At 47.2% G+C, this 12505-nt stretch overlaps 1 protein-coding gene across 1 annotated transcript; it reads right to left on the bottom strand.

Moving 5' to 3' along the window:
• Positions 1 to 10094: 10094 nt before the first annotated feature.
• On the bottom strand, positions 10095 to 11042 carry LOC135892163 (olfactory receptor 52E4-like). Its single transcript, XM_065419873.1, has one exon. The coding sequence runs from the start codon at positions 11040 to 11042 to the stop codon at positions 10095 to 10097; it is 948 nt and encodes a 315-aa protein (XP_065275945.1).
• Positions 11043 to 12505: the final 1463 nt, after the last annotated feature.

Here is a 12505-nt window from a genome sequence, read left to right as displayed (position 1 = left end):
CTGGATTGATTTAGTTGGTGTTGGTCCTGCTTTGAGCAGGGGGTTGGACTAGATGACCTCCTGAGGTCCCTTCCAACCCCGATATTCTATGATTCTATGACTTTCTAATTAAGAAACTTGGGAAATAAAAACTAGATGGAGCTAGTATAAGGTGGGTGCATAGCTGGTTTGAAAAACACCCCCAGATAGTACTTATAAAAGCTTCACAGTGATGCTGGAAGGACATAATGATTGGGGTTCCACAGGGATCAGTTCTGGGTCCGGTTATTTTCAATATCTTCATGAACGATTTAGATCATGGCATAGAGAGTACACTTATTAAGTTTGCAGATGATATCAAGATAGGAGGGGTTGCAAGTCCTTTGGAGTATACAATAAAAATTCAAAATCATCTGGAAAAACAGATGGTTAGGGGTCTTGAAACCATGACCTATGAGGGAAGACTGAAGGAACTATGTTTGTTTACTCTAAAAAAGAGAAGACTGAGGTGGGACATGATAACAGTTTACAAATATCTAAAAGGTTGTTACAAGGAGGGAGAAAAATTATTCCTCTTAACGTCTGATGATAGGAGGAGAAGGAATAGAATTAAATTGCTGGAAGGGCCATTTAGGTTTGACATTAGGAAAAACTTCCTAACTGTCAGAGTCTTTAAGCACTGGAATAAATTGCCTACGGTGGTTGTGGAATCTCCATCATTGGAGATTTTTAAGAGCAGGCTAGACAAACACCTGTCAGAACTGCTACTCCTGCCAGTTCTATGATTCTATGATATAGCCACATCTCTCTGGGGTGTGGACTTTTTTGCTGTTTAAAAATAGGCAAATGCAATGTTAGGTTATATTAGCAGAAATATAAAATGCAAAACACGGTACATGATAGTATTCCTCTACTCGCTGCAGTCTAAATTGGAGTAATGTGTCCAATTTTGCACCCCAATGTATAGAAAGGATGTAGATAACCCAGAAAGGATCCATAGGCAAGGAACAAATGTTGTGCAAGGGATGGAATGTAAGCCGTATAAGGAAGCTGAAGGAACCAGTATGTTTATTTGCAAAGGAGGAGATTAATGGGGCACATTATAGTGGTCTTCAATTACTTGAAAGACTGCCATAAAAAGGAGGAGGAAAGTTATTCTGTCTTACCACAGAGGGGCAGGACAAGAGGCAATGGGTTCAAACTCCAGTCATAGCAGATATAAATTCCATTTCAAGAAAATCTGCCTAACTTTAAGTACAGGAGGCTAATGGAACAGTCTCCCAGGGAAGTCATGGGAGCTCTTTCTATGGAGGTTTTCCAAAGACGTGTGAATAGCCATCAGTCTCAGAGGACTAAGACAAAACAAATCCTTCATCTTGTCAGGGGATTAGACTACCTGTCCTTTGCGTTCCCTTATAACTCTATGGCGCTATCTATCATTCTACGATGTAAAATCCTTGTGTAGCCAAGGCCTTAGTCACACACAAGTCTTTTGGCTCAATACAGAAGTAACTGAGTGAAATTTCAATGGCCCGTGTTTTACAGGAGGACAGACTGATGATCAAATGGTCCCTTCTGAACTTAATCCCTATGGAGCTATTAATAAAGAACGTAGATCAGGCATTTATATTTAATGTGTCTCATAACATGAACAAGGGAACATTTAGTTAAATTGAAAGTCTGAACATATAACATCGAGAAAACAAAATTGCTAACATAATTCATATTTGGCCTGTAGAACTCCTTGGCACCAACACTATTGGAGCAAAAAGCACAGAAGAATGGGAATCACAAAAGGATTGGCCATTGTAGGTGGTGCTGGTGGCATCACCTGTAGTAAAGGCTGTCTGACATCATCCATTAGAAGACCTCATTTTTGGTCGCTTATAAGTTTGCCAAATTTTAGGTGTTTGGACTGAAATTTCCCATGCTGGTTTTCTACTTCGAGCAGAATCATTTTTTGAAAATTTCAGGCATAACATTTCATCCGGCTTCTCAAATTAAGGTTGGAGAAAATATGTGTTACCCAAGTTGAAAAATTCTCAATATTGTTCTAGTGAGGAACAGTAGTACCTCCAAGCTTTCGAGCAGATAAAAATCAGGTAACAGCCTCTGCCCCCTTCCCCATTAACAGACAGATACCTGAAATGCAAGAGAATGGGGTGACAGTGTCTGTGCATTAACACACAGCTGGCTCCTGACATCTGTACTCAGTTCTTGCTCCAAGGGGAGTTTTGCCTCACTGGGGCCTGAGCAAACTATGGGCCGTGTCTCAGAATTTGGCCTTGTATTGCACATCTACTAACACCTTTCATCCTGAAGGATTCACTGTGCCAGTGAAATGCACCACCTTGGGGCTGGAGGCCATCAGGCGGGATGAGCAGGGATGCACAGTAATCAGTGACATTTTGGCCAGTGATTCTTTAGCAAACTCAACACTTATGGCAAGGGCCCTGGGACGTGTCATGCTTGTGCTATGGAAAGGACCACAGACTTACTCTCTATCCCTCCACACCCATGTTACACAGAGTTTGAGATCAGGTGAGCTCATCAGCAAGAGATGGGTACCTGTGAATGATGAGACGGAAGTGTCCTCCCTAGGAATCCCCCTCAGGTATCTGTGACCCACAGGTCTCTGAACCCAGCATCTGCAGCAACATCCCATGCCAAGATCCGACACAGGGGTGTGCACAGTTTATAATATAGCTCTGTGTATTCCCAGTGAGGTTTGCTCAGCCTCTAGAGGAGAAGAGAGCATCTGAATGTAAATAGGCTGTAGACAAGCATGTCTCCCCTTCTGTGCTAATTATCCAGCTTTAGGAGTAAACAGTAATTAAGGCACCTTCCCAAAGGGAGATGAGAACTCCTGGGCTCTGTGCTGAGTCAGGGAGGAATTGGCTGTTTTGTGTATTTGTGTATATTTATAAAATATAGTTGATTGGAAAAAAAATAAGGGATAATGCCTGGCTCTCCACAGGCTGTGGTACCCTGTAAATGCCCAGGATGGATGGGTAGATAGGAGACAGACAGATCAGGAGAAAGATGACTGAGGGGAGACATGAGCACTTTCTACAGACATATGGGGCTGTCGATATATGAGCAGTGATCAATAAATCTCCTCACTATCATCATACCCTGCAGCACCCTTCATTGAAGGATCTTTAAAACAGTTAGCAAAGGAAAGTCATTATGAAAATATCCCCACTATACACATAGGTAAACTGAGGCATGGGGAGATATGGGCTGGCCAAGGTCACACACAGAATTGGAGACACGATGACAGACAGAACCCAGGAGTCCTGACTTCCGTCCTGTAACCACGGTCTCTCCGTTACACCAAGAGGGAAATGGACTCCCGCTGCTTCAGGGACTGTTCACTGGGTGGGATGCAGAGGAAAGGCTGGAAAAGGGAGCCTGAACCGTTGCCATCCTGTCAAGGTGAATCTGAGGTTTTCAGAACTAGCTGGACTTTGTGAGTTCCCCACTCCTGTGAGGTGTGAACTCTGGGACTCCCCTTCCGCTGCCACTCAGAAACCTGCCAACGCATCGCAGTCACTGGGTCGCCTCAGGGGAACAGACGTAGGCTATGTCCACACTTGCAGATGTAACGATCCGGGAGTTAACTCCCCTCAGAGAGCGCTGCAGGGATAGCACTGCTGTGTCTTCACACTGTCAGCTGCCAGCGCAATGGCATGGCCACACTTCTATCACTTGCAGCACTTGCAGCGGCATTCAGAGAGGTGCACTCTGGGTAGGTATCCCACAGAGCACCTCTTCCCCTTCAGCCGCCAAGGTTTGTGGGAAGGGGGCAGGGGCTCTTGGGGCAACCTGGGTCCTGTCCCAATGCCCTGTCATATATCGGTTCACATCCCAGGAGTCCTTTCCCTTCCATCCACAGTTGACGGCATCTTTCAATAGTTTTTGAACTGCACGCTCTGTCCAACTCTTCAGTCTTCGAGAACAGATCCTGAACTGTTGATGAATATGCTGATGGGTCTCACTAACATGTCACGAATGGCAGTCCAGCTACTCCTTAAACGGAAAGTGAGGATGAGGAGTCCGACAAAGATGGTGACACATGTGGTAGAGACAAAACGAGATTACTTGTGGCATTCATGGTCATTCTGACCACAGTGGAACACCATTTTGGGGCTCAGGAAACAAGCACTGAGTGGTGGGATCCTATCATCATGCAAATCTGGGATGATGAGTAGTGGCTGCAGAACTTTTGTATGAGGAAAGGCACTTGCATGGGACTGTGTGATGAGCTCGCCCCCACACTGTGGCACAAGGACATGAGAATGAGAGCTGCCCTGATGATGGATAAGTGCATGGTGACTGCACTGTGGAAGCTGGCTACTCCAGACAGCTATGGATCAGTTGCTAACCAATTCAGAGTGAACAAGTCGACCGTTGGATTCAAGTTGATGCAAGTTTGCAGGGCCATTAATCACATCCTGCTCATAAAAACCATGACTGTTGGCAACGTGTGTGACATTGTGGATGGCTTTGCACAGATGCATTCCCTAACTACAGAGAGGCCATAGATGGCACACAGATTCCAATTGTGACACAAGACCACCCAGCCTCCGAGTACATTAATAGGAAGGGATATTTCTCCATGGTTCTCCAGGTGCTTGTGGATCATTGTGGACGTTTCACCGACATTAACACAGGCTGGTCCAGAAAGGTGCACAACGCACGCATCTTTCGAGACACAGGACTGTTCAGGAAGTTGCAAGCCGGGACTTTCTTTCCGGACAACAAGATCACCATCATCAAAATGCCCATTGTGATCCTGGGAGACCCCGCCTACCCCTTGATGCCGTGGCTCATGAAGCCTTACATGGGGAACCTTGACAGCAACCAGGAGCAGTTCAACAACGGCTTGAGCTGGTGCAGAATGACTGTTGAGTGTGCTTTCGGCTGCTTTAAATGCCCGCTGGTGAAGTCTGTATGGGAAGCTGGATCTGGACGATGACAACATCCCTATGTTTATAAGCGCATGCTGTACCCTGCACAATATTTGTGAAGGGAAGGATGAAAGCTTCACTTAGGCATGGACCGCTGGGGCTCAGCGCCTGGAAGCTGAATTTGAACAGCCAGAGACCAGCGCTATTAGCGGGGCAAAGTGCAGTGCCGTGAGGATCAGAGATGCCTTGAGGCAGCAATTCCTTGCTGAAAGGCAGTCATGTTTGGTGCCATTCACGGGAATGCAGTGGTCCCAGTGCTAGTAGGCATCTCTGATTGCTCCAAATGATGCACTGATGAGCAGTGCCTGTTGTTTTCTGGGCTATGCTTGCTTTCACTTAATGCAATAAAGAATGTTTCAAACAAAAAAATGTATTTCTTATATTAAAAAAATATTGGAGAGACATCAAGGGGATGACACATCTGCGCTGTGTGGAGGAAGGGTGGAGGGAGGTGGTGTGGGGGGGTTCCAGAATCATTACAGATTTGTGTATATCGAGGTGTCGTATGCAGCCTTGCTGTCTGCAATGCCGTGCAACGGGTGCTGCCCTTCATCCAAGCTGAACTGCCTGTGGACGGGGGTTGAGTGAAGTGGGTAATGGTTGGAGACTGCAGGGCTGGACAGTGAAGTTGTAGGTGTTGGATGCAGCTGCTGATGATATGAAACAGGATAGTGGCCAAACTGTGTTGGAGGTGACATGGGGTGCAAGGGAAAAAGTTTTGGGACATGGACTGCTGCAAGGGGTGGGGAGGGTGTGGAGCTGCTCCGTATGCAGTACTAGGAGTGCCTACATCAAATCTGTTTGGTGCTCCCTAATATTTAGGAGCCACTCCGAGGTTTCTTGACAGCAATGTGCACTCTCCTGGTGCGTACCCTCCTTTCACTGTCCCATCACTCGTGCATTTTTTAATTTTTAGCAAGGGACTGCTGCATAACTTCATGCAGAATGTCCTCCTTGGTTTTTTGATGCCACTTCCTGAGTCTGCACAGCCATTCGGCCAGCGGTAACAAGGAGGACTCTGACAGAAAATATAGGTAATGAACCACCACTCTTAAGAAGGTCCCAGAGAAATACTAGGCGTGTACTGTGTAGCCTTTTATTCAGTTTGAGGTTAATTGCAAGTCGAACAGGGTTATCTCTGTTTTTTTCTAGATCTGGAGCCCATAGGAACACAAGAAATCACAGGCAGATCTGAGATAAAAGGATCAGGTTCCAAGAGCCCTTTATACAGTTACTGGGCAGCACAGCCCACAGCACAGGGTGAACAATAGGGTTTTGAAGTAACCTTCTATTTCCTAAACATCACTGGTAATTAACTACCTGGATTAGCATAAGGTTATTAGTCATTAAGCAGTTAAAGAGAGTTCACCAGAAACTTTAAAGAGACATATAGAAAATGATATTATTGCACCCTCTATCTAATAATATTTTCTTTTTGTCTCTGAATTAACTGAATACAGCTCTAGACAGGAATTGTTTGGTTACACTGCTAACCTCTAACAAGCTGTCGGTAAACATAGAGAACTAGAGTCTCGAATATCTTCCAGTTCTTTAATAATACAAGTCTACATCTCAAAGCTCTAGCCTATTTAAGATGGAATGGCCCTAATTATCATTTACGTACTTTTCTAACCTGTCTCTAAAGGGTGAATCTGGGTCAATAGCCTGCAAGTTGCTTAACTCTTTTTGGCCATGTGTTACACAACCTCTTTTGCAGGGTCTGGGGCTGTTTGGTTTAGAGATCATGTGACCTGAAAAAGAGAAACTGGAAACTGAGTGCACTAAAGGGGGAGCTCTGGCAATGGTCTGCTGAAGCAATTAGAGAGTCTGGGGGAGCCAAGCCAAAGCTAGCCTCAGGGCCTTGGTGATTGGCATGCAGGTTTCTGCTCCCAGAGAGAGGCACTAGAATGGAAGCTGCACTGCGAGAGGGGGCCTAGAAACCCAGAGCCAGAGGCAGGGCCGGAACAGTGCTGTGACTCAAAATCACATGGGTCTTGTTTGTGGGCCGCAAACATGCTCGGCTGGTGAGTGTCCAGCTTCAGAAGCTCGAGCGAGGCTGTGACAGCAAACCTGGAGCTGCTACTCATATGTGGAAGGGGAATAGGCCTGGACAGGGAGGTGCCACAAGATATTTTCTTCACCCAGATGTAGCTTCTCTGCAGTCTGTGTTTCCCCAAGTGCTCTCATTTCAGAGCTGATCAAGCCGGGCTTCCCGGAAGGAAATGGGTTTTGTCCCATCTCTCTCTCTCTCTGTCTGTCTCTCCTGGTGCATTTAGGTCCAGCTCTCTCTCTCCTTTGTAACTCACCCCTCCACAGACATGCCTCCCTCTCTCTCTCACTTCTAAGTCCCTGGCCATTGCCAACTAGCAGCCTGCAGCTGTGGTAGCATATAGTCTAACCTACTTGCTTGCCTATGTATTTTTCCTTATAACTTTCTTATTTTCTTTTGGGTTTGATTATTTCTTTTATTAATAAGTTTAAAGATGTATATTAGAGTATATTTCACCTGTAACACAAGGTACCTGGAGACCACATCCTGTATGTTGAGCTAAAGCAGGGAGCATATATGAAAAGGTGTGGGGAAAAGTGCAGCCAGAACCTCCTGATTAAGTTGTGGAGAAGTTGGAATAGGGGCTGCAACCTTGCGCATTCTAAAGAGGCATGCGCCAGGGTCTGCCTCATGCTGCAAAATGGGCAGGCATCTGGAATGGGGGTGAACCATGCTACATACATGCCTGTGCTCATGACTCCATGAAGGAGCCACCAATTGATATCTCCGGTGAGCAGTGGGACCAGGGTGGAGTACTTTCTGGCCCACCGGGGTTCCTCACCATCCAAACATGGTACTAGGTCCCACCACTTGGTATCAGGGCAGCTGAGGAAGTGGAGCATGAGCATGTAAAGTTGTTCCCTTGGTGGAATTCAGAAATGAAACAGCTGCAGGCTGTGCAGCCCGCACTGGTTATGAATGGGAGGGGGCCGGGAGGACTCATGGGATAGGAGCCCAATCAAGAATTCCAGAGGTCCTGTGGTGAGGGGTGGTTGGGGAGTACCCTCTTGTAGGACCCATTCAAGGAAAATCCGAGTGGTAGGCAATAAGGTGGCCCCCACCTCATTGAGTATGTGCAGGGGGGTCTGAAGGGCGAAGCGCCCCAGGTGAGCTCCAAGATGAAAGAGGCCATCTTGACCACTAAATGGTGGGCCGAGAACTGGGCCGGCCAAATGCTGGAGGAGTGGGCCCGGGCAAGATGGAAACGGAATATAACCATGTGGTTCAGCCAGGAGACATAGGTAAAGGTGGAATTGTCATCTGGGTGTTGGTTGCACCAGATGTCCACCAGTGAGTGATGATTGATGATGTCTCTGAGTATGCCTGCAGCGGCCTGGCTGCTCTCAATCCCTGAGCGATTCTGGTCCTCAAAGATGGTATTAAAATCTGCACACAGGACCAGGCACTAGTGAGGATCCAAGGTGCCGAGGAAGGCAGACACCTGTTGATAGAAACACACCCACTCTGGGTCTGCATTCAGGAGGTAGACATTGAACAGATTCAACGTCAGCCCCTCCACACAGGCCTGGAGGTGCAGCAGCCAACCTGGGACGACATCGGAAACTCCCAGCATCTCAGGTTGTAGGTCTGGGGAGAACAGGGTGGCCACCCCAGCCAAATGAGTGCTGAGGTGTGTAAAATATGACCCATCCTACCCAGCCGCCAACTAGACTTGGTGGCTGGATCCATGTCAGTTTCCTGCACCTGAACAACAGAGTACATTGCATCACAAAGGAAGGAGAGCACCTGGTGACTGTAGAGACCCACCCCAGAGCCTCTGGTGTTCAATGTTGAAAAGATGGTTGGCTTCATTCTGAGGGCTGAGGAGGATCCTTGCGGGCAGGAGGATCCCAAGCCAGCCTTACAACAATCGCTGATGAACCTACAAGGCTTGTCACAGAGGTTGCAGGCCCACAGCTAGACCAGGATGTCCTACCTCCCGGTTCCCCTCCACTCCTCCAAAACAGCCCTAATGGCCAAGAGGACAAGATGGAAGTCTCCCCAATGCTGGAGAGGGAGCTTCACCTTACCCTTGAAATCACAGGGGTCACCCAGAAAATGGTGAAACTCATCCCGCAGCACAGTGGGGGACTGGGTAGTGGACCCATGATGATCCTCTGGGTGGGCCCCTGTTAATACCCTGTGGCCCTTGGAGATGGGCAAAGAGGGAGAAGACCACTGGTGCAGCCACTGTACCAGTGGCACCAAGCAACCCGTCTCTATCTCCAGAAAGGGAATGGGAGGTGGAGGGAAAAGAGCAGCCCCTAAAGCCTCAGGGAGGGGAGAGAAATAAACCACCCCCTGAGTTTCATCCCAGGACAGGGGAAATGAGGCAACCCCTGGGTGGCAGAGGTATGGAAGATGGGGGGGAAAAAGAGTAGGGCTTCTTTTCCCCCTCCCCTCCCTCTGCTCCACATGAATCACATGATGATTGTCATGTTCTGTTCATTCCCTCTGAAGCACCTTGCACTGGGCAATGTCAGAAGACAGGCTACTGGGCTACATGGACCACTGGTTTTACCCAGTATGGCCATTCCATCTTCTTATTTAGACCCCAGATGTATCTGCCTCCTGCTCTAACACACTATACCCCACGCCCCTCCCAGAGCCGAGATAGATCCCAGGACTCCTGACGGGGTCTCTCTCTCCACAGAGATAGTAACAAAGTAAGAATAAACATTAAAATTTTAACACTAACCAGTGTCCCTTAAGTGACTTGCCACAAGATGTGAGAACATATTGGTTTTAGAGATGACTGGGTTGCAGCTGTCAAGGGGAGGGGAAGACAGGAGCAAGTGACAGGGTCAGGGCCTTGGGGAGAAGACACACAGCAGGGTCGAGGGTTGACAGAAGAGATGGGGCAAGATTGCAATTTCAGGGATCCAGCTACCAGCAATTAGAAAGGTGGCAACCCAGTGTAGTGCACATAGACTGATTCCCCAGTTCATCACATTGACACAGCAGAGTAAGGACAGGAAAGGGTTTAATGTCTCTTTGTCAAGTAAGTGATTCAGGGAAGAGGCCCCAGCACCATGCACCAACAAGCTCTGCACAGAGCTCAATCTGAGATCCAGAACACATGGAGGAAAGATTTAGGTCTCTTTATGTGTAAAGAGCTGGAGCAGCCTGCCCCGGATCTGTTTGGTCCTCAACCCGTAAATGATGGGGTGTAGCACGGGGGGCACCAGCAGGTACACACTGGCAATGAGAACACGTAAATGCAGTGGCACATTCTCGCCAAACCGCTGCGTGATAGAGGAAAAGAACATTGGAATGTACAAAGCTAAGATGGCACAAAGATGAGAGATGCAGGTCCCAAAAGTTTTGAGCCGGACATCCTTTGTGGGGAGGCGGAAGATGGCCCGGAGGATCTGAGTGTAGGACACGGCGATAAAAAACACATCCATTCCGATCCCAGAGAAAAGATCAAACAGGCCATAGTAACTACTGATGCGGATGTCAGCGCAGGCCAGCTTCACCACAGCCATATGCCCACAATAGAAGTGGGGGATAATGTTGGTTCTGCAATATGGCCATTGCCTCGCCAGGAAGGGATAGGGTAATGTGAGTATGCAACTGCGCAGCACCACAGCCAGGCCTATTTTGGCCACAACAGAGTTTGTCAGGGTCGTTGAATATCTCAGAGGATTGCAGATGGCCACATAGCGATCAAAAGCCATAGCCACGAGGATTCCAGACTCCATCGTTGAGAAGGAGTGAACAAAGTACATCTGGGTGAGGCAGGCACTGAAACTGATCTCCCTGGAATTGAACCAGAAGATGCTCAGCATTTTGGGTATGGTTAATGTGGACATGACCAGGTCGGTGACGGCCAGCATGCAGAGGAAATAGAACATGGGCTCTTGGAGCCTCGGCTCCCTCTTCATGATGAATAGGATAGTGAAGTTCCCCAACACGGCTATGGCGTACATAGCACAAAAAGGAATGGAGATCCAGATATGGGCTGCCTCTAGGCCAGGAATGCCAAGTAGGATGAAGGTGGAGGGGTTGGTGAATTCGGTTGTGTTGGAATCTGACATGGAGTAGGGGAGAAGGTGACTTTCTGTGTTCCCAGGGTCTCGGGTGATGGTCGTAGTAGAAATGCCTGAATGGAGAGACAACATTTGTCAGGGTTCCTTCCCCACTCTGAACTCTAGGGTACAGATGTGGGGACCCGCATGAAAGCCCCCTATGCTTATTTCTACCAGCTTAGGTTAAAACCTGGTATGCTGCCACCACCAAGTGATTTAACAAGAACCAGCGAAAGGACCACTTGGAGTTCCTCTTCCCCCAAAATATCCCCCAAACTGTTAAACCCCTTTTCCTGGGTAGGCTTGAGAAATATCCTAACCAATTGGTTACAAAGTGATCAAAGACCCAAACCCCTGGGTCTTTGGACAATGGAAAAATCAGTCAGGTTCTTAAAAGAAGGATTTTATTTAAAAGAAAAGGTAAACATCATCTCTGTAAAATCAGGATGGAAAATAACTTTACAGGGTAATCAGATTCAAAGAGCACAGAGGAACCCCCTCTAGCCTTAGTTCAAAGTTACAAAACAGGGATAAACCTCCCTCTAGCAAAGGAAAATTTCACAAGTTGAGAAAACAAAGATAAACTAATACGCCTTGCCTGGCTGTTACTTACAAGTTTGAAATATGAGAGACTTGTTCAGAAAGATTTGGAGATCATGGATTGATGTCCGGTCTCTCTTAGTCCCAAGAGCGAACACACCCAAAACAAAGAGAACAAACAAAAGCCTCCCCCCCCCAAGATTTGAAAGTATCTTGTTCCCTTATTGGTCCTTTGGGTCAGGTGCCAGCCAGGTTACCTGAGCTTCTTAACCCCTTACAGGTAAAAGGATTTTGGTGCCTCTGGCCAGGAAGGATTTTATAGTATTGTGTACAGGAGGGTTGTTACCCTTCCCTTTATAGTTATGACAACATTAATATGAGACACTACATGCACTAGTGGAGATTGTTCTCATGGGAGGAGGAGATTGATCATTCTTCGAACACTGAAAAATGACATTTTGATTATTCAGAGAAAATAACAGGGAACAATGACCCTACTAAATCCAATTCCATTTTTGTGGTGCTCCCTGAATTAATAATTCCTACACTTTGTAGTGCGGGAACCTTAAGAGGCATGAGCAAGAAACAGAAGTGTGGATACTGGTTATCCATCATTGTCCCTTAATGCAATGAGAGCCAGGATAGGGAGTCCATACTGTAGGGAGTTCCCCATTCATCCAGTTGCTCGAAATCTGAGAGTGGAAAAAACCAAACTTTTGGGAAGACATATGCTGGGAGAAACATCCCAACTAGAACATACCTCAGGGAAAAGACCTGGGCGCCATTGATAGCAGCTCAAGAGAAACACCTGCTCATTCGCAGCAGTGGACAAAACAAAAGCAATGTTCAGATCCCTAAGGTAGGGAATGGAGACTAACATGTCTGGGATATGTATTCAGTTCTGGCCACCTAGTCTCTATTAAGGCTATAAC

The sequence above is a fragment of the Emys orbicularis genome, chromosome 1 (genome assembly GCF_028017835.1).
Source record: "Emys orbicularis isolate rEmyOrb1 chromosome 1, rEmyOrb1.hap1, whole genome shotgun sequence".
Classification (NCBI taxonomy): domain Eukaryota; kingdom Metazoa; phylum Chordata; order Testudines; family Emydidae; genus Emys; species Emys orbicularis.
Note: the sequence above shows the minus strand (reverse complement) of the source record. Positions and strands in the feature narration are given on the sequence as shown.

Bases quoted from the DNA above. Each gene is read 5' to 3' on its own strand.
- LOC135892163 (XM_065419873.1), bottom strand. From the start codon at position 11,042: ATGTCAGATTCCAACACAACCGAATTCACCAACCCCTCCACCTTCATC.